The 27,577-nt window shown below is 41.1% G+C and overlaps 2 protein-coding genes across 2 annotated transcripts; one reads left to right on the forward strand and one right to left on the reverse strand.

Annotated features, from left to right (window-relative positions):
- The first annotated feature begins 6,458 nt into the window (after positions 1-6,458).
- Positions 6,459-15,491, forward strand: nme9 (NME/NM23 family member 9). The gene is made up of 17 exons (XM_070914365.1): positions 6,459-6,491; positions 6,611-6,668; positions 6,910-7,013; positions 7,110-7,181; positions 7,415-7,531; positions 8,288-8,372; positions 8,521-8,603; positions 8,705-8,797; positions 9,398-9,552; positions 9,879-10,075; positions 10,596-10,740; positions 10,835-10,942; positions 11,464-11,615; positions 11,727-11,871; positions 13,717-13,973; positions 14,154-14,246; positions 15,296-15,491. The coding sequence occupies exons 1-17, from the start codon at positions 6,459-6,461 to the stop codon at positions 15,364-15,366; spliced, it is 1,968 nt and encodes a 655-aa protein (XP_070770466.1). The 3' UTR covers positions 15,367-15,491.
- smarcal1 (SWI/SNF related, matrix associated, actin dependent regulator of chromatin, subfamily a-like 1) lies at positions 15,481-26,525 on the reverse strand. The gene is made up of 17 exons (XM_070914364.1): positions 26,025-26,525; positions 25,579-25,930; positions 25,021-25,071; positions 24,639-24,899; positions 24,470-24,520; positions 24,183-24,366; positions 23,810-23,960; positions 21,766-21,927; positions 21,593-21,658; positions 20,620-20,760; positions 19,646-19,864; positions 18,685-18,755; positions 18,358-18,460; positions 17,812-17,994; positions 16,771-16,871; positions 16,508-16,604; positions 15,481-16,361 (listed from the first exon to the last, which is right to left on the reverse strand). The coding sequence occupies exons 1-17, from the start codon at positions 26,370-26,372 to the stop codon at positions 16,167-16,169; spliced, it is 2,736 nt and encodes a 911-aa protein (XP_070770465.1). The 5' UTR covers positions 26,373-26,525; the 3' UTR covers positions 15,481-16,166.
- Between the last annotated feature and the right edge of the window lie 1,052 nt (positions 26,526-27,577).

Raw genomic sequence — 27,577 nt, forward strand, 5'->3', positions numbered from 1 at the left:
CAATACACTTCTCTGTTCCTTGTGTTTTTCTTAGATAATGTTGTTAATTAGCTTTAACCTTAATCGCAAGTCTACAGGAAAAATATTCAGCCTCTTTCTTTGTCTTTTCTTTCTATGTTTTACATAGAACGTATTTATTTTCTGTTTTGGACTACATCTAACGACAAAATTGTTTAGTCTATAAAACACCAGAAAACTGAAAAATGCTCATCCTAATTTTCCAAAACCCAAGCTGATGTCTAGTTTTGTCAGACCAGCAATCCAAACCCCCAAATATTCAGTTTACTATAATGTAAAACAACGAAAAACAAGGCTAGAACTTATTTAATATATTAAATAAGACAGTCGATTATGAAAATAGCCACAGACTCATTTTCTTCAGTTCGACTAATCATTTTAGCTCTACTTCTGTTACTGTTTTATCTTTGTGTATACAGACAGATTGTTGGTCAAATATATTTCATGGAAAGAAAAAAAATGACCCTTGCACAGCCCTGATAGATGTAAAGGATTGTCATTTTTGCTTTTCAGTCTAACTGACAAGGTATGCTGAAGAAAGAGAGCAAGCAGATCTGGGAAATGAGGCTTTCTGGAAGCAGCAGAGCTGAATAAGTAGTCTGAGTGACTGCAGCTATTAACCTGGAGCTGTTCCAGCTTTGACAGATAACAGAGGCCTGCCTCTAATGATGCCACAGAGTCACCATGACAATCTAGCACTTTAATTGAGAGGAGAAACAGCAAGAATTAGCTGCCTCGTTTAAATAGGACCAGCCTTTATACTACGGTGTGGAGAAATCAGCTGCAACTTTGCTGCTTGTGCAAACTAACAAACAAAAGATAAATAAATAATGAAATAAATGACAACAATAATAGTGCCATCCATGCAAAAGTTATCATGAATTTCCACGTTTTAATCAAAACAGGTCTATATAGCCACATACGCCCATGGGATTTTCTTCATAGTGCAGCTGACATGAGACAACCCATCACATGTATCACACAATTCACAAATCAAGTCATAATCTGCATCAAAATGACACTTCAGTAGAGTCTTTTTGCACGTCTCACTGCGTGCTCTCCCTGTTTAGAAAAGCAAACAAAAGTCCTTTTTGCTTCAGGCTGATTTATACGAATGGGTGGGGGGGGATGGTAGATGCATTTATCAAATATGGCAATTTGCTTAATGGACTCTGACAAAGCCATTGGCGGTCTTTATTTAGATGCAGATGACTTCCTCCATACTGGCTTCCTCTGTCACTGGCAGAGCTGCCTGTCAGGGAAAAGGGAAGGAAGCTCCCTCCTGTTTCTACAGGCTGACAGTCAATCACTATCGCTGTCTGTCTGTATATAAGACTGATTTGCTGCCTGTCTATTCTCCCTCTTAACCCCCTTTGGCTGCCACTATTTCCCCTTCACTCTGTATAAATTCTCCATTAATGCAGCAAAAAGAGGACTAACCACCTCTCAGTTGGACTGCTCCATGTGTATGAAGGCACGGAGGCACCATGGTCATGGCTGTCATGATGTAAAAAATGGGAAGTTTTGCTGAGAGAAATACTAACAGTTCTAAAACTGTGTCTGTGTTTCATTACATCCAGCACCATATCACTCAAAAGCAAATCTGTCACTCCTAAACGCAGCGTGGTGAAATAGTAAGACAAAATAGTGTTTCGAATTTTTTCAGTTTGACAGCACTCAACATTATACACCGTGACTTTTAACAAATATGCCAGCAAAAATTAAGCTATTCTGTATTCAATTGCTGTATTGCTTACAGGATAAGTTTTAGGCCTGGAAGAGCTGATAAGCATGCAACCAGCATACTGAACGCAGGGCTTTCCTGCTATCAAAAAACGTATAGAGCAGTGTGTGTGTGTGTGTGTGCGTGTGTTGAGAGGAGTGAGATGGGGAGGAGGGGTGGTTCAATGTTGAGGCAACAGTGCCCTCTTGGAAAAACAAGCATTGGTCCCTGCTGTTGGATGTTGAATATTTTCTGTCTTATCACACAATTCTGTTGTTTGATGCACCAATGATCTTTTATACACAGTTTGTGCATAACAATATCCACATTTGCAAATGTGTCAATTAAAAACTACATTTTCTCTTGAAGAAATACTTAATTTCACTGGTGTCAAGAGTGAAATTAAATAAATTTGAATTTAAACTTTTTTTGGCATCACAAAAACACTTTCTTCTTCAACTACTGATTACACATTAAAAACCTTGTGTACTTCCATCATCGCGTCCATTAGCTGTTACTGCATACATTTAGACGTCTGCTTTTTGAACTTGTAGGTTAGAATTTTGTTTTACACTGCTGCAATCTAAAGGGGAAACGATTAGTCCATTCATTGATTTGCCGATCGACAGAATAATAATTGGCAACAATTTTGATAATCACTTAATCATTTCAGTCATTTGTCAAACAAAAGCCAAACATTTTCTGAGCAAGACATGTGAAGATGTCGTCTTTGGCTCTTGTGTTGTGGTATTTTTTCTCTGCTTTCTAACATTTCATGGACTGATTGATAAATCAAAAAATGAATCTGCAGATTAATCGATAATGAAAATAATCGCTAGTTGCAGCCCTACAGAAATTCTTTTTTGTCTATTGTTTGTAAAATAATGCATCCCACCAGAAGAAAGAAGACAGACAATGACAAGAAAACAAATTAAGATAGTTTTGTTTGTTTTGAACAATTCCTACAACACACAAAGCTACAGACCAACTGGGATTTCTACATTTGTTTTCAATTAGACTAAAGCCCTTTGGGCATGTGCGGATGAGGATGGTAGGATGAAGACTCTTCCAGAAATAAACACAACAAATGCAGTTCTTCTTTAATGAGGCTTAAGCATGACTTCTGTGCTCAAGATGTGCTAATGGAGATTAATCGTCAGCACTCCTCGGTGTCTTTCATCATCCAGGAGAGATTAACAGCAATCCACCGAGGAAGATAATAAGTGGTTTGTACAAGTCCACATAGGGACCGAAGGCCTCCTGAGAGACAGGGGAAGGACCTGCATTGTACCATGGAAACCTCAAACATTAGTATGGAAACCAACTTCAAGCAAAGACCTTCAAAGTCTGTCAGACAAATGGCCTGTGGCAAAGACTCTGACATCCTGCAGAACGAGCCTCTCTGAAGTCAGTCGAGGGTCAGTGGTGAAGAACTGTTGGGTTTACACGTCTTTTATTTGAAGTATTTTGTTTGATGTTTATGAAGCACAATGTTTTGAGGCTAAAATCTAAAAAAAAAAAAGCCTTTGCTTTGAGACATATTTTAAGTGGACAAGTACACAGAAGTGTGTCAGTAACTGCACGGGGAACCTAAATGAGTCAGACACTATCTTAAAATAAACACAACTACAACAACTATTTGCTTCTCAGTCTTGTTGATGCATCCAGATTTTTAAGAATATTCGTAACATAAATAGTGAGCTCTCAGGCCATGATTACTCACCACCTATCAAGATACAGACAACAACATATACATTTTACGTGTGCATCCATCCTTGTCTGAACATGTGCCTTATTGACATTGTGATCAATTCAGCTTCACAGGTTTGAATGAGATTGTGACATCTAGTCTAAATACCCTCGAATAATCTTCTCCCAGTGCTTTCCCCTGGGACAGAACAATCACATCTCAGTTTGCTGGAGCATATCTGTTCAGCATATAGTCAACCGCAAGCAGGCAGCAGCAGTCATTACTGATGACATTTGATGACACAAAGGTCAATTTGCATTGTTGCACATGGGACAAAAGCGTCAAATCAATGTTTCTCATTGACTTGATAGAGCAAAAGCAATCACCTCCTTGCATCTTTCAAAAACACAGGCCTGCATATTACACACAGTACGAATCTTATTTCTGCGGGCGAGCGCTGTGTCAGGACCTTGTCACAGCCACCATGATGGAGGGGAGGTGATTGTTGTTCCCATCTGGCTGCATAATGAGCTCAGAGCGAGACACAGGGTCACTTATGGAAACATGTCATACGCTACATGCAGCAAAGTGGGAGCAAAACAATCTGTGGGGCTGTTGATAGCATAAAGGGTCCTGCCATTTATTTTTGAGCGTCTCATTTTATAATTCTCTGTCACACTAACTGTCACAGCGCACTGTGATTTGTACAAAATTACTGTAATTGTTCAACTTGTTTTTTCGGGGGCCCACTTTGTGAGGGAGGAGGCTGTGGAGCTGAACTGCTTAAGTGCAGCAGTTCATTGAAATTCATGTGGAAAGAGCATGCAAAAGTGGTCTGATCTCTTTAGAGGACCTATTTCACTATTAAATAAAATGTTACAGTCGGAGGGAAACCTCTTTGAGGTGTCAGGAGTATACTGGGTGAGGACGTAGGAGAGTTTCAACACCAAAGGGAAGACATAGGCTACTTCTATAGTGTGTTTTTTAAAGGAAATCAAATTCACAAAACGTCTGATTCCGTACACTAATGTGGCATTTGTAGAAACACAAACTAGCATACATCACACACACATTGTGCTTTTTTTAGTAAGTGAAGAAGTGTAAGAATATAATGGTAACTGACTGTTGTTTTGGTCTTTTAATTCTCATAAACACAGACGCAAAGCAAATACATCCTTCATCACAACTGGGCGTCACTCTTGGCAAAGACTACAAAATTTGGGTAACACTTTAGGTTACAGTCTTCGATTACAGGGGAATTGTTGTACATAAAGAGTAAGAATAAAATAACAGTATGTACAAATACAAACATGTAAGTACAGGGAAGAAGGCAACGCCCTGTCTTTGTGGGGGGCTGTTTCAAAAGCTCATTTTGTTTATTTGTATACAGTGTAAATCTGTGCTTAAAGGTGATAATTTCCAAGTCCAAGGTGATGTCTTCAAATGTCTTGTTTTGTCCGACAAGTGGCCCAAAACCCAAAGATATTCAGTTTATTATCGTAGAAGACAAAGAAAACCATATAGGAGAATCTGACACCAGCAAATGTTTGGCTTTTTTTCTCGAAAAATGCTAATTATCAAAATTGATTTTTTTTCGTCAATCAACCAATCAATTAATCGACTCGCTCAGCTCTAACCAGTTATTTAATTGGGAGAGAGCCCCCCCTAATCAAATTACCACACACTCATTTGATACGCAGGAAGAACTGTACCATAGCAGTGGGCTGGTTTAAAATATAACCTGCCGTGTGTTGTTTACATTGTGCACTGTACTTAGTGCTTGGGTAATTAGAGGTGACAGTTTATTTTTGCCCCAGGGTCATGATCCTCTCTGCATCTCGAGAGGGGGTTTCGAGCACAAGGAAAGTGTTAAGGGCATCTTAATCCACCACACTCTGCAGAAAAGACACACTTCTTGACAGTTAGCTGTACTCAGTGGTGGAAGAATCACTCAGATTTATAGACTCTGGAAATCTATTTTCTCAATCAGCTTTTCACTATGAGCCACTGGCTCCAACATGAACACACAATCTTCTGCCAAAATTTGAACAATTTTGGTTATTTCACATGACAGATTTCTGTGTTAGCTTTTTTTGTCTGTGCTCTTCTCATTGGTTTGAAGTGGGAAGGGCTCAAATCTCATCAAACCACACCCACAGAGAGTATTTTAATGTTAAACTCTTAATAAATTATAACTAAAAATGTTTTTTTTACATAATTAATCTTGGATATTTAATGTTATACAGAAATACTTGGTTTAATAATACATATAAATAAATATTTAATGAAGTAGTATACAGTGAAATGGAAATACTAGTAAGTATAGTAAGTAATGCCTACCTCAAAACTGTATTTAAATACAGGACTTTCCACCCTTGCTACACTGTGCCTAATAAAATAAAATAACATGAATGCAGGTACTACTGATATCAGACTGGGGAGTTTTCTGCACCCTATTATCATAATAACACTGCAGAGCCTTGATAGCACATTATCATTGGATAACATACTGTTTGAAGCCCCTAAGATTAATAGAATTATAGCTGATGGCGATAAAATAAACAGATAAAAAAAACAACCTCCAGAGATACAAGAATATCGAACTGAGTCGAAACGGGATAGAGATAACACAGAGGTAAGGCTTTGTTTCCGGTGTAGAATTAGTTTGTAACAGCGACCCATTGGGAACAGTTGAAAGAGACTACCATGTGCCATTAACCTAATCCAACTGCGTAGCAATAATAAAGCACGACCTGCACTGGCATTAATTAATAGCAACCACCCATGCTAACTTCAGTCAGAGGATAGCTTAGATCCCTGAGATGGCCCCGGAAGGCGGAAGGCGCCGTTGCCTAGCAACCCAGGGGCCAAACAAGCGCGAGCAGCATCTGAGGAGTTAGGCGACGTGAGATATTAGCAACTCGGCTCATTAGCATTTCAGGTCGCTAATTAAACTTATCTTTAAGATATTGCTTGGCGATTGATAACCCTTTTAGATATAGCCATTTAATTTGACGTAGTAATCAAATGGCAGGCAAGAAGAAAGAAGCAAGTCTGCAGGTTGGAACAATACAGCGTGGCTTTCTGTAATTTAGCTATTGTTGACTGGCGTCTTCTACTGCCTCAGTGTTTTAAGCTACCTTTTTGAAGCCCTGATATTAATTCGGTTTTTCTTCCAGGCGTCTGTCACAAACCAAGAGCAGTGGGAGGAGATGCGTGCAACCAAAGGTTTAACAGGTAAGAACTTCAAGAAGTAAAAGACTTGTTGTTATGTTGAAAGTGAATACCACTGATCATCAGTTCATTACTGTTGTACAGGTGTAACTTGTAAAAAAAAAAAAAAGCAGTCTGTGTGAATGTGCTCTGACTTTGTGATTGTAATTTATTGTATGCTGCTGCCCCACTGTGTTCATTGGGATAACTGCAGTTCCTCTCTGTCTGTCCTCTCTCTAATACACACACACTGTCTCTCTTCTAGTTGTAGATGTGTACCAACAGTGGTGTGGTCCCTGCCGAGCTGTGGTTAGTCTCCTACGAAAAATAAAGAACGAACTGGGTGATGACCTATTACATTTTGCCACAGTAAGCTGCGAGTGAATTTAAAATGTGAAGAATTTAAATTGAAACCAGCATTTGTGGGGGAGCAGCCCTAAACGTGTATGTGTTTGTGTGCTGCAGGCAGAGGCAGACAGCATTGATGCTCTGGAGAAGTATCGAGGGAAATGTGAGCCCACCTTCCTCCTCTATGGGGTGAGTGTATGTGTGTGTATATGCCTGCTTGTACACTAAATGTGTGTGTTCATGGTTCAGCACATATCAGCTCTGCGTGTTCTAGTTATTTCTAGATTTATGTGTATTTTCTCTCTATATTTCTTTTCTCATTTTTATCCTGGGCCTGCTGTAGTCAAAGCATATCTGTATGCCACTGCTTGTTAGTTAAATTTAATTAAAAACATAAAAAGGTCTTTGTGTTGAATGAACAGGGTGGGGAGCTGGTGGCTGTGCTGCGAGGGGCCAACGCTCCTCTCCTTCAGAGGATGATTGTAGAGGAACTGGCCAAGGAGAAGCTGGTTCTGGAGCAAGGTGGTGAGCGCAAAGCGGTGAGCCATGAGATACACACATATTCATATACACAGTTACACCGTATCCATTCACACATATGTTAATTCTAGAGCTGAAACAATAAGCCTTTTCACAGTTGACGTTTTGACTTGTCATAGTAGGAAAAACACAGGTATCAGCTGTAACAGTAACAATGGCTCCACTCTATTTAAGTGCCCCAGTAAGCCATGACAACCAGCACCCTGAAACTGAAGCACTTATATGAAATTCAGCCACCATTGCAGTTAATTTATTATTTACACCTGTGCTTTTCCTACTGTGACATGTCAAAATGTCTTCTGTATAAAAGGGATATTAGTCAATGAGTCGATTAGTCAATCGACAGAAAGTTGATCAGCAACACACCCGCCACATACAATCAGACAAAGAAGAGGTTGCAGCAAATAGTTGTTCATGGATGCCAAGATATAATCAGGCACAGGCTGAGGATGTATGATTTAAAAAAGGTAACTTAAGTAAATGAAATAAACTGTACAGACAACCACACTCAGAAAGGCGTATAAATCAGCGTACACCACCAAGTTGCCGCAGAGTCCATTTGCCAGTGAAGGGACCCCATATTAAAGTAATTTTTCAAGCAAAAGGCCAAAATTCTCTGGTTCCAGCTTTTCTTTGTGATAGTAAACTGAATGTCATTGGATATCGGACAAAACAAGCTTTTTGTAGAAATCACCCTAGGTTGCCAGATTTTTCATTGATTCAGTGTTTTTATTTGGTTTTGTTGTGTCCGTCAGGTTAAAGATGATGGTCTGGTGGATGATGAGAAGAAAGAAGATGAGGAGACATCGCAGCAGTCAGAAAATGAAGAAAGCATAATTGGTACTGTAGAAACAATTTAATCATATTAGTGGTCAATTTATAAACTGCCATTGGCATAATTGATGGTACTATTGCTGCTATGACTGCCATTGCTGTTTGCCAGTGTCACCATGATGATCATCACTCAAGCTGCCCTTTTTTCCTGTAGTTCCTGCCAGTAAATCCTACACAGTTGCCATCATCAAACCAGATGCTGTTGCTCACGGCAAAGCAAATGAGATCATTATGAAGGTACACAGAGACCAACACTGCTCACATTCTGAGAAGACAAGATTGTCTCAAGCTTTTCTGCTGATGTTAGTTCATTATCCTGATGTTACTCTCCTGGGTAGATTCAAGACGCTGGGTTTGAGATCCTGGCCCACGAGGAACGCACGCTGACCGAGGTTGAGGCTCGAGATTTTTACCAGCACAAAGCATCAGAGGTGAGAATAGAATAGAATAGAATAATAGCAACAAGGGACATACCACACATCGCAGCGTTTGGCATACTTCTTAAGCCGCTGATCAGTTCAGTGTATGTTTGAGAGATTAATCCGGGCAATTTAAATTCTGAGTCAACATCCTAATGGGAGAGCAGTCACGACCAGTGCAAAAATCATTTCAATTACTTTGTAATACATCACACTTCCATTTGCATTTCTGCACAGGGCTCGAAATAGATCTGCTGCGTAAGCAACTTTTTTTTTTTTTGCTTATCACGCTGTTTGTGATGAAACTAAACGATTAGAGATTCAGAACTACAAAATATGTGAGAAAAGGTGGCCAGGTAAAGTGATAATTTTTACTGCATTTATTGTATCTGCCTGAATTTATACTATTTATCTTCTCGTTGTCTCACTTTGTAAATGTAAGGCCTGATTCAAGAAGCAGGTTTACTGAGTTATCTGGATAACTTTGCTTTGTAAAACACAGAACCCCCTCAAATCTGGACTGTGGACTGATGTAAAATGACTTGTTTCTGGTTTTATGTGTTCATTAACATATGTGTATGCTCTTGTCTCTATGTGATTGTGTGTATGTAGGCTTACTTTGAGGACTTGGTGCAGTTTATGTCCAGTGGTCCGTCCCATATTCTGGTACTCTCTCAGGTTGAGGGCTCAGCCAATGTTGTACCGGCATGGCGTGAATTCATTGGCCCAGCAGACGTAGAGGAAGCCAGAAGAGAAGAGCCAGAAAGGTTAGTTACTGGAAATTAAACATATGCTACAGTCAGAAAAAGAATTGAGAGAATACAATGGCGTTAAAACTGTAAGATATGGTATGATGAAATGATCATTCCAGTGTCCTTGTAAAGAAGAACATTTGCTTAGCATAGGAATTTATTCATGCGCCGCTGATTGCAACAGCGTGAAACAATCTCAGGCTAAAGTCTGGGAAAACGAATGAACAGCACATTCTCGCCTACTCTGTCAGACACACCCAAACATTATGCTTCTCTCTGGTTGAGCACCAGCCGAGCCACCATCTGCTCTCCTCTCCTTTCTCCCCCCTGGCTTCCTGCAGCTTGCGGGCACAATACGGCACACAGACACTGTTCAACGCAGTGCACGGTAGTGAGGACATCGACCAGGCCAGCAGGGAGCTCGCCTTGTTCTTCCCCAACTTTAGAACGGCCTCCGTAACGGAGCAGGATGGGGAGGAAGAGCGTGTGGAGAGGACACTGGCTCTTATCCGGCCTGACGTTGCCAGAAAAAACAGAGGTGGGGCCCGTGCCAAATACACAAGTAGATGCGTGTGCGAGCACAGATACACACACACAAGGTGGTTCAATCACCAAAGGTGTTGAATGACACAGGTGCAGTTCCAGTTTTTTAGTAACTGATCACTGCAGAAACATTGATCACACTTTCAAACTACAATATAGCAACTATCTATATTAAAACTGTCCATTATACACCCAGTTGCCAGTTCATTAGGTACACCTAGCTTAAACCAATTCAGTCAAATACAATGCAACAAATAAACACAGCAATACATTCTACCTTTATGAAGGTGATAATGTTCAGTTTTTGTTGAAACGTTTTCAGAGAGGTGTCGAATCAACTGTATGATAATTTTAGAGGCTGCAGTTTGTAGTGCTGTTGTATTGTACTTTGTTATGCTGACGCCGTTTCTATTATTTTGTCCAACCCATTTATCTCAATGAGGGCAGGCTAAATGACAGAAACACCTCTCTGTATAATGCATTTGAGTGTGTATTTTATATCTATGGTTCTGCAGAAGAGATCTTGGCTCAAATTCGCAAGTCAGGCTTTGCCGTGGCTCTCCAAAGAGAGGTGATGTTGACAGAGGAGCAGGTCAGACAGTTTTACTTCCAACATGTCGAGGAGGACTACTTTCCTGCACTGCTCCGAAGCATGACCAGGTGACTTAACGCGTGCTCTAAAGAGATCTAAAGAGTTGTATGTTACTGCAGAGGTGCATTCAACAAGTGTATATTTACATGTATATACTTACAGTGGGCCAGTGCTAGCTTTGGCTCTAGCCAGAGCAGGGGCTGTCCATCACTGGAAGAACATCCTTGGTCCTTCTGATGTTCATACAGCCAGAGAGGAGAGTCCTGAATGGTGAGGGACGTGTGTTTCTATTCATTTACAAACCTAAATGAGTCCAGAGAGGTCACTGTGGTAGCTTGTTAGAAAGAACTCTGAATTTCTCGTTTGACCTCTCATTTTAACCAGGTTTTGCAGGTCATTATACACAAATGTGTAGAGAGGAAAGGTTTTCCATGTTTCACTGACATTCTACAATCACACAGGAAGAAATCTACTAGATAACGTATTTTTTTCTGACAGTAGTGCAGTCACAAGACAAAGATGAATTTTAGACACAAAGTTCTATTGTTGTCTTTCTCCACGTTCACTCCAGTTTCTGGGGTTTCTTGAAAGGCAGTCTTAAAAATGTGGAAAATCACAAGCTGAAGTTGAAGCAGACAGAGCAGGGTGAGCCAAAGTGAAGAAAAGCACAATACATTTTAAATCTTTATCTGAAAAGAATTCCTGGAAACCATCAAATATTAGATAATGACAGTACCTTTTGCAGTCTAATCACACCTGTAATCCTCACGTTTGTATCCTTCATCACTCAGTCTAAGGGCCCAGTTTGCTGTGGAGGAAGAGCCTATCAACCAGCTGCATGGCAGTGCAAGCCATGAAGAGGCAGAACGAGAGATCAGCTTCTTCTTCCCTAAACAGCAAACACTGGCAGTAATCAAACCTGATGCCATGGAGGAACACAGAGGTTGGTTCTGGTCCTTTAGAACAATATAAACATGTAATTTACTTGTGTTTGTATGGATGTGCACTGATAATGTTATCATCTTTATAATGTGTTTTTTATTCACTCTAACAGAGAAGATTTTGGAGGAGATCCGTGGCAGCGGCTTCTCTGTAACGCAGCTGAAAGAGACGGTGCTGTCGAGGGAGATGGCTGAGGAGTTTTACAAAGAGCACAGAGAGAAGCCTTTCTTCAGCCAGCTGGTGGAATTCATGTGTCGGTTAGTCTATCCCTGGACACGGCCAAGGAGAGAAGGGCAATGTGACCACAGCAGACCTGCCCTATTTCCTATTGCCGCTGCAAGTTTTAACAGCACTTCTAACAGTAATCTTAGCAGCTTAGAATCAAGGCAGCCTCAGGCAAGTGGGTGGGAAGTCCATCTCAGTTTCATTCTTTGTTCCACCGCACATCTAGATTTTAGAGTTATCTTCCGCTCCGATTAGTCCCTCCACTTGGTTGTTATACAACGGCTCGGACACAATGGGCAGAGAGACTGGTGCAGCTGGGCACTTTAGCATGAGAAACTACCTTTACTGTCACTATCCCTCAATATCACCACAGGTTTAGCCTTTATTTTATATTGTAACTCTTGCAATGTATTTAAGGAGTAACTTAAAGGGGTATTTCACTGCTGGAAAGATTGTATTTTTATAAAACTGGACTATCTCTGCAGTTGAAAGTATTTTTTAAATGGTGCTACATGACCTAAGAAAACAGAGGAAAAAGGGCTGTAGAAAACCTACAACAACCAGAATACACTGGGCCCGTTTCCTTCCAAGACCTCTCCTGGGCTGCTGAAGTGTAAACTTCCCCAGCTCCAGAGCTACTAATGTTAGGCTAAACTCTGATAACATCACCGGGTATCAAACTGGGCAGTGTATGTACTAAGCTAGTCTTGAAGAGGCCTCATAAAATTTGATTTTATTATTTTCATATCAATACTCATCTGTATGTTTAGGTTAAAATTGGACTACTTTAAGTTGTCGTCTAACAATGACATTTCAATATTCAGCAGGTCGTACTGACATGTTGAAATACAGTGATTGAAATGCAGTCGAAACAACTGAGACATCTAAAACAACTTTTATGTGCAATTCATCAAATGAATGCTCACTATCATGTTTGTTATTATGTTGCTAAATTTATTGTATTAGTTATATTAGTCAAAATTAACCATAAACATGAATAATAAGAAGGTGAGCAGCTGCATCACTCTTTTCCTCTGTGTATGTTTGAAAGGTGTTAAATTCATTGACAGTAAATGCAAAAGGTTCATCAGCCACATGTGTCAGTGTCAGGGACCAAGCAGTAAGGCAACTAGGAAACATTAGTAGGAAAAATTGGGTTTTTATTTACCCAAAAAAGCAAAAACACTATAAACCAAGGTGTTGATAATTAGGCCTATAAAAGAGGTCAACACGCCATAACTATACACAATATAACAAGGTGTTAACTGAACAAACTGACCTGCCACAATGACCCACAAGGGAACATATATAGTGGCTCAGCCAAGCCAAGTACAGTACAACGCAAGGGGTAAAGAAAATAGACAACAACTACAGCTAAATATAAAGCAAAACTAACTAAACCCAAATCCCCCCCATAACAAGGCAGCACATAGTTTGGCCCGATGAGCTGGCTCCAGGATTTAAGAGCCCTCAGCCACACCTTTTGCTGGACCAGGAAGGAACCTCCCCAACAACCATGGTAACTCAAAGACAAGAAACAAATGGTTAATACAACAAATTACCATCACAATTGTGATGTTAATTGAAGTATTGTAGACTGCAAATTAAAGTACCTGTGTAGGTTTACAAACTAATCAGGTGAGAGTGTGAATTGGGATTTTATTACCCTGTGTGGCCATGGCCATCACAGTCAGCAATCACTGGTCATACTGGCCAAGCATGTAACAGCCGTCACATAATCCAACACAATATCTTTACAGTAAGATACACAGTCCTCTGAATGCATAGTCAGGCTTTACCCGGAATTGGTTAAAATTACATTTGCATTACACAACATTCTGTCTGTTATATGAACATCCTGTCATTGTTTGTTTCAGCGGACCATGTGTAATGCTCGTCCTGACCAAGGAAAATGCAGTGGAGGAGTGGAGGACCATGATGGGCCCCACAGACCCTGACCAAGCTAAGACGACATCCCCGAACTCTCTGAGGGCCCGCTTTGCCGCCGACATCCTCCACAACTCGGTCCATGGCTCCTCCAGTGAGCAGCATGCAGAGGAGAAGATCCGTTTTATCTTTGGTGACATCTGCTCAGAGCTCACCGGTGACGAGGGGACTGACACAACTGTTTTAGGTAATCATATGATATGTCTGTCAGCCATTTCCATCTGTCACACCATCTGGTTTCATATAAATAACTATTTGTTCTGATGTTTTGTTTTTTTATACCGTTTCTTTCTTAACCTTATATTTTTTGTGGTTGAAATGACAAATACTATAAACTTGAGCTTGAAATCAAGATCCTTTTTTTCAGCAAAAGAGCAAGACAATCCTGCAGATGAAAGCACAGGAATGTCAACATCTCCAACTGAAGACATTTCCGATAACCATCATCAACAACACAAAGGTATGAGTAAGAAGGAAGGGTTTCACTGGCATGTTTGCTGCAATTCAAGGGCTTGATCCTTCAAAATCTTCACTTCTAGACTGGATATGTCATAATGGCCAATGAAGGCCTCTTCCTGCCTAAAGGTAGGCTTTATGTGTGGCTTGGCACCCCTTAGTATCCCACAATCCATTGTACACCAGCTAGTTTGAGCGCAGGCAATCCTCACCAGTTTTGTATGGTACAAAACAGTAAAATATATTAATATTAAATAATTATATAATACATCACATTAATAAGACAAATGAAAAAGCCTCTGCAAGTTGTAAATAATGCCAGGCAGGAACTCCACTGTTGGATATGTTGTTAATCAGTTACAGAATAATAGATGTTAACTATATTTACCTGGTCCACTATTTAGCATTTTTCCATCCATGTGTGTGTGTGTGTGTGTGTGTGTTTGACAGCATGTCCCAGGTTACCACTGATATTTAAACTTTGTCAGCTGTTTAAGGGAAACCTCCTGGTGATAAAATAGTGTTCCACTTTTGAGGTGCAACACCTGAAAACACAACTACTTGTGGCCTTTGTGAGGCTAGAATTTTATTTGGGGAGGAGACTATTCGGGTAGGCCATCTGTGTGTGGGCTGCACCTTTCAGAGGATCCATCTCCTGAATTGGGACACAGAAATCACTGCATTATGTCCTGGGAATTGAGAGTCACTAGCAAGTAGATGCATCTCTTAGTACTGACATTTCAGATAGCTTCCCTGAGCACGGAGAGGTATCTCTTCTGATTTGAGAGTAAAATTAGGGCATTAATCGTCATGTCACCAACACCAGCTGGAATGGAGATATAAACTACTTAGTCTTCGTCTAGAGAGTGAAATAAATCTTGACCAGCTGCATTGTGGCTGTGAAGGACAATTTCAATTCAAACATGCAGTAACTTCTCGGGATCCCATTTTGTTGAAGTGTTAATGGGTATATGTGACAAAATGTTTATGGGGCCATTAATCTGTGGTTGTTGTTGTGATTCAGAAGACTGGAGCTGATTTTCTTCTTCACAGGTGACCCACATAATTCGAATCCTTGCAGTCCACCGACCGGAGGAAGTGACGATCCAGAGCACTCAAACTGAATCGGCACACTCACTAGTTTCTCTTGTATTGTAGGCTTATTCTCTAACATTATGGTAAAAACAATGTCACTTCAGGAATCATGAAATAAACAGGACATATATCTGACGCTTACACACTTTATATACTGTACATGTAGGTGGTGGGTCGATAGCAAAGTAACCACATATTTCTTACTCTACTGACAGCAGCAGATTATAGGCTGTTTTGGCCAGCAACAGCTGCTGTAAGCTACATGACTAAGACCAGGACCATATCGGCTCCACAAAGCAACTGATCATTTCAGGGTTCACGGAAGAAAAACATGTCAGTTCAGTCCATCTTGGATTTCCTACAATACATTTTCTATTTCAATTTGAACTACTACCATGCTGTGATAATATGAATGAGAGTGATTAGGCTTGGAGGTTTAACAATTGAGGACAACGCACGCAAAATTATCTGTGTGAAAGTTGTGATTTATACACGTTATAAAAGCTACACCACAAAGCTCTTGCAATTATTAACAGCTTGCTGGTGGATCAACAGGGACTGGGGTTTATGAATTAAACTAAGAAACTGTCTTTCCATGTAAAACCAGAGTAACTGTTTTAGGAAATATCTAGTAACCATAGTAACCAGTCAGGCTACAATTTCAGAAGGATTCTGAAACAACCTTGAGTCAGACATTTATTTATTTACTCTTGTTAGCAAAAATATACGTTTATTGGGGTATTATTTTACATTTATTAAAATAACTGACGCATTTGTTAACTTTTCCAAAATAAGTTCACGTGAGTCATGAGGCTAAAACATTTCCCAGTCATCTGCTGAAATAGTCTTTGATGCTACTTTTGCTGGGGCTTGGTCCGACCATGCTGTGGTGTTGACCAGAGCTGTTTTCAGGCGGGGTGTCCTCCCAGTCGTTTGCAGCCTCCAGTAAGTTTGCTTCGTCCATGTCGTCATCCGCTGTGAAAGACCTCTGGAACATCTCCATGATGCTCTTCTGGTTAGGGTCCTGAACAAATCCAAATAATCAAGTTCATCGCTCAATCTACAGACATTGATTTATCTAGCTGCTCTGCTGTACTGGGTAGCCTCATCTATTTAAAAACTGTTAACAGGATTATACAGCATTTACTTATATACAGATGCAGAGCTTACCTTAAAGTGGAAGCTGGCATTCACGGCGTTGTTTGAGAGGTTTGATTCAGACAGACCCACTCGCTCCAAGACAGTCATTTTTTCCTGGATCATTGGCCTGAATCAATACATAGATAAATTATTATAATCGAGCAGATTACTGCTTTTCACAATATGCCTATCAGACAACCCGCATTTACTGTTTCAGTTGTGGCTTAGTGGCAGACAGATGATGTTTGATTATCAGTGTTATTGGCTCATACTGCCCACTGACTGACACATACCACAGGTGATCATCAGCAGTTTCCTTGGCAACCAGGTAGTGAATGTTCACATTGCTGGTTTGTCCAATACGGTGCACCCTATCCTCTGCCTGAATGAGAACCTGCAGGAAAAAAAAAAGAAGAGCATTTGAGCATTTTCTTAGTTTCACCAAATGGTTCCTGCCTTCATTCAGCTGCAGTGACCCCCTAAAGGTCAACGACTGCTCAAAAATGTCAATAAAATGTTAAGTCATTCTTCAGGCTGATAATTCAGCTGCCAACAGTTGAAATTAGAGCACTATTAAGATTCTTCCTGGAACTGAAGCTGTATTTACTGGTACGGAGGTCAAGCTGTGTACAAGAATCTTTTTGTGCATTTGTCCCCTTTAAGTCCCCAATTTTAGAATGCCCTATTTGCCTGCACTGTTAACCGTGTCACATCTTGGTCACTGCTAACACTGCGGGCATGAAGAGGGAGTGGGAATGTGGACAGCCTCCTCTGGCAAACACAGGTCAGACTTCCCACGTAATATGGGTGTTTCTGGGCAAATTCTCCCATGAAATTGGCGGCGGCGCGGGGGGGGGGGGGGGGGGGGTGTGTAACGCCTGGTTGAAAAAAAAAGAAATTTAGTTCCAATGTACGTATGTGAACAAGGACAGTACTATCATGTCACACGGGGCAGACGCTACCTTGATGTTGGCCACTACTTAGTTTGGAGTTTCTGGCCATCTGAAGAATGTAAGTCCTCTTTAAGTCTCTTTAGCTGCTTGATGTTTTACTTTCTTCACCAACCACTCAGTTGAGTTGGCAGATAACTTAAAATGGGTTTACCAGAGTGTTTTTGCCGGAAACAGCTGCTGGCAAGGTTTGACTAAGGAGTGTCTGACTCAATCATATAGTAAATATGTGGGCCGAAAACCAAAAGTGAGCTAAAAGAGGCTAAAAGACACGGCTTGGGCTGGAACCAAAATTCAGTTCAAAATACTACTCAAGATGGGTTCCTAATAGAGTAGTCCCAATGAGCATGCAGTATTTTGCAGTGATAACTTTCCATGGCTTACCCCGGGGTTCCAGAAAAGCTCAGCGAAGACCACCAGGTCAGCAGAGTGCAGGGTGAGACCCATGTTAGCTGCAGTGATGGACAGCACAGCCACGCAGGTCTTGCCCGAGTACTGGAATTGGTCACATAGCTGCTGCCGCTCAGCTGACGGAGTCGTCCCGTCAATGCGGATGTAACTGACATTCTGTAGAAGAAATGAATGGCCATCTCAATTGCTGTGCCATTTTCAACAACTATCCCTTATAACACCTGCAAAACATAACGGGTTAAAGTAGCGGGCCAACACAAATCAACAAAGTAAGTCTCCCTTATAAAACATATAATAATGATAAGTCATAATAGTAGTAGTACTAAGCTCAAATGTGCTCAGCCCTGCCCACACATGTTCCCTGGAGGTACTGATGAGAGTTGACCTAAGAGTTGACTTTAACTCCCACAAAAGAGCCAGTCTGGTTGAAAAAGTCAAAATGCGCTCTTTGATGTCAAAATTATATTTCTGTGCATATAGGGCTCTGGGTGGTGTGTGGTGTATGTACATCTTACTCACCTTTTTTCCCAGTTCGGTGGTGATATGATCCAGGACTAACTTATGATGTGCGAACACAAGAAACTTCTCCCTCCCACACTCCAGCGTATCTGTGATGTACTCCCTGTCAGTGACAGAAACAACATAGCTCTCAGCTGTTTCAAAGAAAGCATTGAAATATTCAGTCCTCATGTGTATTTATTAAAACTCATCAAGTTATCTCAAATCCAGTGCAATCACAACGGCCTGACAAAAGACTCTTATTCATTTTACATTTTAATCTCAGTACTCATCAGATCTAAGCTGATTCGACTTCCTGATCCCCACCATTAGAGGGTCGGCACTTACATAATGGCTTGCAGCTTGGCTTCAGCTGTGTGATTATAAAATATGAGGAGGGCTTCCTTCTCTTCCCTTTTCTGAAAAAGATATGAGGTACAGCACAAGATTAAGAACTTACAGGAGATTCTGTTTGATGATTTGATACGACTGCCATCACTTTGAGGAGCAGTGTGATAATGAACAATCAAGCTCAGCAACTCACTCCCGTCTGGAGTGTATAAATACTCTTGAAATAAGGCTGGCTGGAGTACTCTGGGTCAGTTTAAAAGCAAGTGCTTTTTTTGTGTGAGAGAACTCCCTCGTGTGAAGAGGACAGAACCAATGCACCTGACTATCTTGGACTAAACAAGGGTTTCTAAATGTTTAATTCACTATGATGTTTTTTAATCACAGAAACTCCATTTTGAGTAGAATATACTGTTGTATTTTATTTTTAGGAAATAGGAAAACTTGTGGAATGTGAAGGGATCTATATAAGAAACCTATTTTTTTTAAAATTATATTATTGATATTAAATATCAAGCATCATTATTTGAAATTTTCTGTGACATTGGTCCCCCAACCCCCTCTTATTGGTTATCTATGTACAATGAACAGACACTATGTTCATATGTTTTTATAGACTACATCCGATTTGTTTGTCATTGCATGTCTGTCTTTTGGATACATTCAATCAACAAGTTTGGGTATGCAATCATTCAAAAATTGCAGAATATGCTAGCCAACTTTGATGTTTAAAAATGATCTGGTGGAGATGGATCATAAAGGAACCTCCATGTCTCAGTCTAATGGGATCTTACAGTTTTCTGTAATTATTGCAAAGGAATTCACAGTGGCTTTTCTGAAATACTGTGATGCAATTGGCTGCATTTTTATTTCTTCTAACGTGTTATTTCAGTTTGTTTGGTTTCGTGAATATTTCTGTGATGTTTCTAGTTATTCGGTGACGGAAACATTTGTAACTTACATTGCGGTTTCCCTTGGCCAACTGCTTGGCGGCAGCTGACAGAGCTGCTTTTATGCGAGTGTTGACACCATCTATGGTCACCGTGACGACCTTGCGTTGTTTAGCAGGAAGCTGGGATAGGACATTGGACTTGAGGCGGCGCAACATCAGACACTCCTCCAGCAACAGCTTCAACTCCCCGAGGTTGGATGAGCCTGAGTAGTCCCATCCCCAAGTCATCTGGGGGGAGGGGGGGTAGAAGAAAAGAATAGAAGAATGCAGGGACAAAAGACATGAGGTCAATTTGAAAAAGACAATTGGAGTCCAATGTCAATTAGTTTCAGTGCAAGTCAAGCTACAGACTAACTATAAGACTGAAAAGCTCAGATTTCACTCACAGGAATCAAACATGCAACTGTGATAGCTCCAGCTGGTCTGAGTCTCTATCGGGATGCAAAAGCCTTGTTATGCGACTTCCATGGTGATAAATCCAAATTTTACAGAGCAGCGCAAAATCTCCAACAATCTTCAAAGTGAGTCATCATGACCAAATTAAAGATGTAATTGGCCTTTAAATCAAGTAGCGTGAGCCCTATTTGAACCTAATTAAAAAGGAGATTAAGTGGCAAGAGTAGAGCTACAAAAGGAGATTAAATAAATGGAGAAAAGAATCACAGTAGAGGAATCTGTTGACACCTAATGCCCAATTAGTTTTAATATATACACTGTTCGCAGACATACACTGGCGTTAAAGTGCACTAATTTCACCTTTATAATCCTATTGTTCTCAGCTAATTTTCCCACCTTAGTGCACATACTGCACATCCCTTTCAAGGAACTATGCAATTTAAGTGAGGCAAATAAATAAATATCTGCCAGTCCCACACCTAAAATCCCCTGTGGTCTCTGAGGTGTCCTGGAATTACAGTCAATCACAGCTCAATAGTATTAAGCATCAAACTCAGACAGACGAGGGTTCTCAAGACTTAAGCTACCTGTTTGGCGTTGCAGTAGCGCATCCCAAACTCATGGAAGCGAGGGAAGAGTGTCGGTCTGACGGCCAGAATCTGGGTGTAGAGCTCAGAGGGTCTGGACATGGCAGGGGTCCCAGACAGAAGAATCACTCTCTTCGCTGCCTGAGGATGGAAGAAGAACTCTGATCAGTGCTGCTGAGGTACTCAAGGTGACAGAGTGAGAAAATTAAGCCCAATCATGAGCCAAATGCTGCACTGTTTCAGCTTCAGCTGGTTCGTGGCACTATGTTACCAGCCAATATTCATATACACTACAGATGCAAAACAATCTCTCTAATACAATGTGTAGTGCAACAACTGTCGTACAAACTTTACAGTGCAGTGTTATGTCTATTCTCAACCATAGTCCTGCTATTGTACATGCTGGATCCCTGGAACAATTACACCTTTAAGAAATATTTTCTTACCTTTGCTTTTTCTGTTAAGTCAAACTGTGCTGTGAAAAAAAAGACTGCTCACATAACTGCCTTTGTTAGTTGAGGCTAAAAAAAGAATATTTGTCTGATGGAAGAAATCCCAGATCTGGTTTGCTGAGAAAATCTAATCAATTGTTCAGCTGGCCCAAGGTCTATCTGACGGCCAATTTCATGCAAATCTGGGTCTTGTTCCCGGAGGTTTGATGAATTATCTGGATAATTTGACTTGCAAAACCTGGAGCTCCCTAAAATCTGATTTGTGACCTAACGTAAAGAAAACTTTTCCAGGTTTTACTCAGCAAAGTTATACCTCAATGCCTACAGTGAGTGAATCTGCTTCTTTGAACGGATTAAATGAGATATTCTTTGATCTGCTTCTTTGCATATTTTTGAGATATCCTGATGAGAGCTAGGTAACGTCACTAACAAGTGAAAACATAACCTCTTTGGTATACGTAAAAATATATATATATATATTAAATCCAAATAAAACAGGCGAAAGAGAGAAGAATAAGCACCTTCAGCAGAGGCAAGGCGGCTTTACAACGAGCTGTCTTCATGTTCTTCAGAAAGTGAGACTCATCCTGCACAGAGCAACAAAATCATATGTTTTGTTTATAACATACAGTAACTGCTTTTAACTGCAATAATTAATTATTTAATTAATTAATTAATCAATCACACAGCTAACCATGATGAGAACATTAAAGGGGTTTCCTGGCTGCTGCTTGTCCATCCTGCTCAGGAGGTCGTAGCTGATGATGTTGACCAAACCAGACCGCAGATTGTCTTTGGCCTTCACCACCACGTTGATGCTGTCAGGATTCAGGGAGGGGAGCCAGCGTCTGAAGGCCTACAGGCATGAATAGTCATGTCAGAGATGCAGATTGAAACAAAACTCCTCAGAATAAAACAGCACTGTATTCAAGCTGTACTTTTCCCCTACCACTGGAAATAAATCAGTCTCTGAAATGTGTAGCAATCATAGAAACGTTCATTAAGACTTGTGACTGACAGCTGGTTTGAATGTTATTAATCACTAATTATTCATTCTAACTACTATCAGAGTGTTTCCGTTCAGAAACAACTAATCATGTGGTTCAGAGAAATATCCACTGTGACCCAAATGTTTCTGACAATTCACTTACTTGCTCTCCATTCGCCTGTCAACCCAGCTTAAACTCAGTAAGTTATGGCTCCCATGTTTTGCAGTAGATTTGGCCAAATGCACGAGACTAACAGTGCAGATAAGAGGCAAGCCAGACAGAGTAAGTGTCCTTTAATGGGACAACATCCTGTGACTAAACTCTCCTCTGCGATTCCAACCCCTGATTGGGGAACTGTGTTTGATCCAAGATATTTATTTAGAGAACAGACTGTCTTGTCTTGTCAATAGACAGAAGGCCAAGTGAAGCTCTTCTGGAAAAATGTGCTGCTAGTGCAGCCTGGTAAAGCTGCTGCGAGTTGAGCAGAAAATAGATGCCACAGAAGATGAGACACACTCAGAAAAAGGGGACACCTGAGATGAACTCTGGAATTGGAAAGTTTTGAATTTGTAGAAGCAAAATGTGGACAAAGAGGAACTAACATTTCAATGATGGCCGTCACAGTGGCCTAATGGTCTAAGACAGGGGTTCTCAACCTTTTTGACCTCTGGGCCCAATTTTCCCAGTACAAAGTGGCCCGGGGCCCATTTAAATATTAACACTTTCATTTCAATTGATGCGAGTCTTGGTTTGATTTGTATTCAATAACTAAATCAAGTCCACTTACAGTTTAACAAGCTAAAACCTTGTAAAATAAATGATATGACACACTGTGATCATCTCAAAGACATTTCTCCGTTCACAAAGCCGAACTTAATAAAGTCAGGGTTGTACTTGCGCAAAACCTTCGCCTTTGAGGAGGGGGTGGCATCACTTTCATCTTCATTTTTTCGTTTTAAAAACTTTTCCATACCGTCAGCCAAAAGTTTGCAGCTGGCTTCTTCTGCTGCTGCTTATTGGAGCGTGTTCAACAACTGAATGACGCCTCACTGTCACCAAGTGGTGGGAAGCTGCATTGCGGTCCCGCGGCCCTCGCAGCCCACAGGCGCAGAACTGAAAGTTTTTCGCGGCCCAGTAGATGACGCTCGCGGCCCACCCTTGGGCCGCGGCCCCATGGTTGAGAATGACTGGTCTAAGACGAGTATCATATAACTTTAAATCAAAATGGCAAAAAGCCCAAAAGATCAGACCATCTCAAATAATGTGAAAAAGAGAGTAAAAAATATATAGTTAAATGTCAGGTCAAGCAGATCTGTATAACAAAATTCAGTAGCCAAATAAATAAGCTGTATTAGCATGTCCACCATTAATCAATGCTTCACAATTCAAATTATCATCCGCACCCATGAGAACAAAGAAATGGAAGCATGAAATTCAATACTGCCATCTCACCTACTGAAGACAAAGTACCTAACAAAGAGCAAGCAGTCCTTGGGGAACAGTATTAACATTCCTCAAATGCAGAGACCTTTAAGCAGAGACCGGCATTATAATGTGTAGGGCAGAGCTTTTGTCAAAGGAGGCTAGAAGGATATCCTTAAGAGGGGGCCCGCTGACTTAATGCAGACAGATAATGACACCATTAAATGGAAACGAAGTGATAAACTCTAACACCTACTAAGTAATGAGCCTTTTTTCTTCAAGGCACAAAACTTTGATTAACAAAAACAGTCTGCAGAATGTTTTTACCTCAGCCCAGGTGAATCGCACAGAGGACGGAGCCACCACCAGCAAGGGCCACTCATTCCTGTAGTAGGCGGCTATACAGATGGCCTGCACCGTTTTTCCCAGGCCCATGTCGTCAGCCAGGAGGAGGCGGCCTTGTTTAGACACAGCAAAACTACAGGGACACAAAGAAATACAAACGTGAAAAGTTACAGCAGGACAGCGAGTGGAAGTCACACTGATCTGACCCGTTAAATACTACAATTGACTTACTATGATAAGCATCTCTTCATTTGTGCAAGACTAAGCAAATTATAGATGAAGAGCTGCCTCCTGGTATTGAGTTATTGGCTACACCATGCAGAAAGAGCAGTAATGGCTGCTCAAAGGCACCTACTTGACTCCCTCCCTCTGGAAGGGCATGAGGCTGTTGGTGAGCGAGGGGTCGATGCTGGAGAGGTCTGCCTCAGGGACGTCTAAAGACCTGGCTTCAGTCCCATCAAACCTGGCAGCAAAAGCCTGGACTATTGCCCTGGGCAGAGGCTCCACCTCCACTGCTGCTATCCCACTGAGGCGATCCACTGGGTATGGAACACAGCACGGTCAGACAAGATGGCAAATGTAACACAGACAAACAGGAGCTCAGAGATAAACCAGCTAAATAAAGAAAATGTTGTTACTCACAGAGTCTCTTGTAATCCTCAAGTGAAAAGCTCCACTTTCTTGCTTTCATGTCTGCCACACAACAAAAACAGAAAATCCTTTATCAGAAACTGTAAAACCCAAATACAACATGATAACAGATTGTCAAGAAGCAAGACAAAGGATATTAATTGCACAATTTGACTTTTACCATAGTTCTTTGTTGGCATCTGGTTGAACGACGCAATGACGTCGACATGGTAACCGACATCAACCTCAAACTTTGTCCGGGACACCAGGTTGCACTGGCCCTGCAGGCTGGCTCCAGGTTTCTGCCAGCCGCTGCACAGCTTCAGCAGCGCCCCCAGTGCCGCACCGCCACAAGCTCGGCTGGTGGCTGCGGCAACATCCACTGCGTCCATTCCCTCCAGAGGCCTCAAAGACACAGAGACAATGGCAGCTGCTTCCTCCACTGCAACACGGGGTAAAGACAGACGAGATACAGCAGCAGTCCAAAAAAGACAAATACTCTTGCAATGCCTTTAATTGAGACTACTTAGGAGAAAAAGTGAATATTTCCCTAATGTTCATACTTAGCTGTTGGTAGTCTTCCAGGCTGAAGTTCCACATCTTTGTGGCAGGGTCTAAGGCAGAACAGAAAACTTTATTATTCCAAAAGAGGTGAACATGTTAAACCAGACATGTGGTACAGAAGAACAATGTTTTGGAGTTTGGTATTCCTATTTAGAAAATTGATACTGGTTAGGATGAAAGAATTGTGTACAGAGGAGAGATACACAGACCTATTTGGTGGCGCAGAACCTACTTCATCTATTGAGGGTTTGCTTATTTTGGTATGAGGTGTGCACATGAAATAATTCTACTATAAAGTCGGTAGAATTATTTCTTTTGGTTGTCCTGTCTGTCTTGAATATTGTGTTTAAATTCCAGATCAGTATTTTTACCACTTCTAAAAAATGTACCGACACTGATAAGGCTTATGTCATTAATCTTGACACAAAAGAAAATGTTGCTCATTTGTGTTTATATATGCTTGGAATTCAAAATGTACCAGTGTTTCCCACAGGTTGAAAATGTATTTTTCTTCCCCAAGGGTGGAGAAGTGGGTGGTTGCACTGGCAGATACTCACTATAGTTCTTCGAGGGGATGGATTTGAAAACAGCAATAAGCTCTGCGTGGTAGCCCACTTCTACTCTGAAGCGACCCTCTGTGTGAGGCACACATTTTCCTCTCACAGAGATGGCAGGCTTTTTTGCAGAAACAGCATTCAAAGTTAGGGAGTTTGAAGGAAGCTGGGCAGCAGGACTTTGGGCAGGTTTACTAGTTTGCTTGTAGAATGAGCCAACTGCACCACCAGAGCTGTTGGAGGCGAGGTTAGGTTTGGGATGAGCTGGCTTCACACCAAAGCTTCCTCCGCTAGACGAGACAGGGCTGCTCACATGTTGATTTTTTGACTGAGGAAGTGGGTCAATGACTTGTATCTACAAGGAAAGACAGTACAAGGAATTAGGAAATGCTATAAATAATTTTTTCTGCCAATTGATAAATGATTGAACATTAGAGCACAAATCTCACCTGTCTCGAAGAAGCAGAGTTGATTTGGTCGCCAGTGCCACATAACTGCTGATGCTTTGGGCCTTGATTTTGGTTACTGAAGCTCTTTGAGTCTTTGTTGAAAGGTGGAGCAAACCGTTTTGGTTCAGATGCTGAGCTGGCTGTCCCTCTGTGATGAGCGAGGGTAGCAGGATCCGAGGCAACGCTCTGTTTAGGGGGTTGTACCTGCACTGAAGTACTGTTGGAGCCAACTGAGGTCTGCTTATTGCTGCTGATAGTCTGTCCAAGTCTTTGGGCTCTTCTCTCCAAAGCCTTCCGTCTGTTCTCCTCAATCTTGCGCTGCTGCTCTGCCGTCAGCTGATTAGACATGATGATGAACTTTGTTGCAACTAGCGCCAACTCGCTAACGTTACTTGAGAGTCATTCACAAATCAAGATGGTTATCGGTCACACTCCGAGCTAGCCAATGCATCTAGTTACCAACAAACAAGTGATCCGTGTAGACCCATCAGGACTATCAGTACAATTGTGGCCGTTATCTTAAAGGTTTGTAAGCTTGCACCGCAGCCTCCTCTGCTAACGGTAGCAGCTAACGTTGCTAACGTGGGCGGCAACCGTAAAACTTAGCAACAAAATACACCGACAGCGTCACAGTGGTGTTACATATATATGCGTCGGTTCATTCATTGGAGAGCAGGTGACCAATAGTGTGGTCTAAAGACGACAAAGATTGTAAAGTTTGTACAAACGAAGCAAGGCGGAACATCTTACGCTAACTAGTTGTCAATTTGCGGGCTGGTGTCTTCCGCGCAGGAAGTGACGTAGCCAAACAACCAGGCACGTGGAGGTGGTGTTTGGTTGGTGGGATGTCAAAAAACATAACCGTCAATGTGAACGATGAAACGTGTTGAACCACTTTAATTTCTACTTTGTTGTGATGAGAAAATCCGTCTTTATGTAACATTGGCAGATATATTTGATGTGTTAGCTTGACGGAAAAAGTAGGCAAACTATTTCACGAAAAAGAAGGTAAGGTCAACTTGATTTAACCACATATCCAAACCTCTTTCTGATGAAGTGTTGGCTACTCTAAAGTAGTAACCTAGCAGTCAACTAGACAACAAGACAAGATACAGCAGTGATGTAATGCAACAAAAATAGATGTAAGCTAACCCACTCAGGTAGCTAGTTGCCTACTTTTTCCGCATCCCACTGCATTTCATAGGTAAATATTGTACTTCTAGCTACTGAACAGTAATTATAGTAGTCAACCAGCTAGCTAGCTTACAGTAACAGTAAAATGCTACTTACAGATTGATGCATCACTGTTGTCAATCTAATAACGTTTATACATATGATAATAATATAAGAGACATTTTTTCTGCATGAGGAGTGCTTTCACTTTGATGCTGTAAGTACATTTAGCTGATAATTCTCCTGTACTTTTACTTAACTAGGATTTTGAATCAAGGACTTACTTGTAGTGGAGTATTCTTACACTGGCATTTGCTAGTTTTACTTAAGTAAAGGATCTGAATACTTCTTTCATCACAGCTGTTAGTCTGTAAAAGCAG

The sequence above is a fragment of the Enoplosus armatus genome, chromosome 11 (assembly GCF_043641665.1).
Source record: "Enoplosus armatus isolate fEnoArm2 chromosome 11, fEnoArm2.hap1, whole genome shotgun sequence".
NCBI lineage: Eukaryota > Metazoa > Chordata > Actinopteri > Centrarchiformes > Enoplosidae > Enoplosus > Enoplosus armatus.

What these genes read in the sequence shown, in the direction of transcription:
- nme9 (XM_070914365.1), top strand. Translation starts at nt 6,459, where the DNA reads ATGGCAGGCAAGAAGAAAGAAGCAAGTCTGCAG. An exon ending in ACCAGCACAAAGCATCAGAG is followed by an intron (nt 8,798 to 9,397) that starts GTGAGAATAGAA and finishes GTGTGTATGTAG; the next exon opens with GCTTACTTTGAGGACTTGGT. An exon ending in CGTTGCCAGAAAAAACAGAG is followed by an intron (nt 10,076 to 10,595) that starts GTGGGGCCCGTG and finishes ATGGTTCTGCAG; the next exon opens with AAGAGATCTTGGCTCAAATT.
- smarcal1 (XM_070914364.1), bottom strand. Translation starts at nt 26,372, where the DNA reads ATGTCTAATCAGCTGACGGCAGAGCAGCAGCGCAAGATTGAGGAGAAC. An exon ending in CCTTTAATGTTCTCATCATG is followed by an intron (nt 21,659 to 21,765) that starts GTTAGCTGTGTG and finishes TGCTCTGTGCAG; the next exon opens with GATGAGTCTCACTTTCTGAA. An exon ending in AGCTTTTCTGGAACCCCGGG is followed by an intron (nt 16,872 to 17,811) that starts GTAAGCCATGGA and finishes TTTTTCCTGCAG; the next exon opens with GTTCTCATTCAGGCAGAGGA.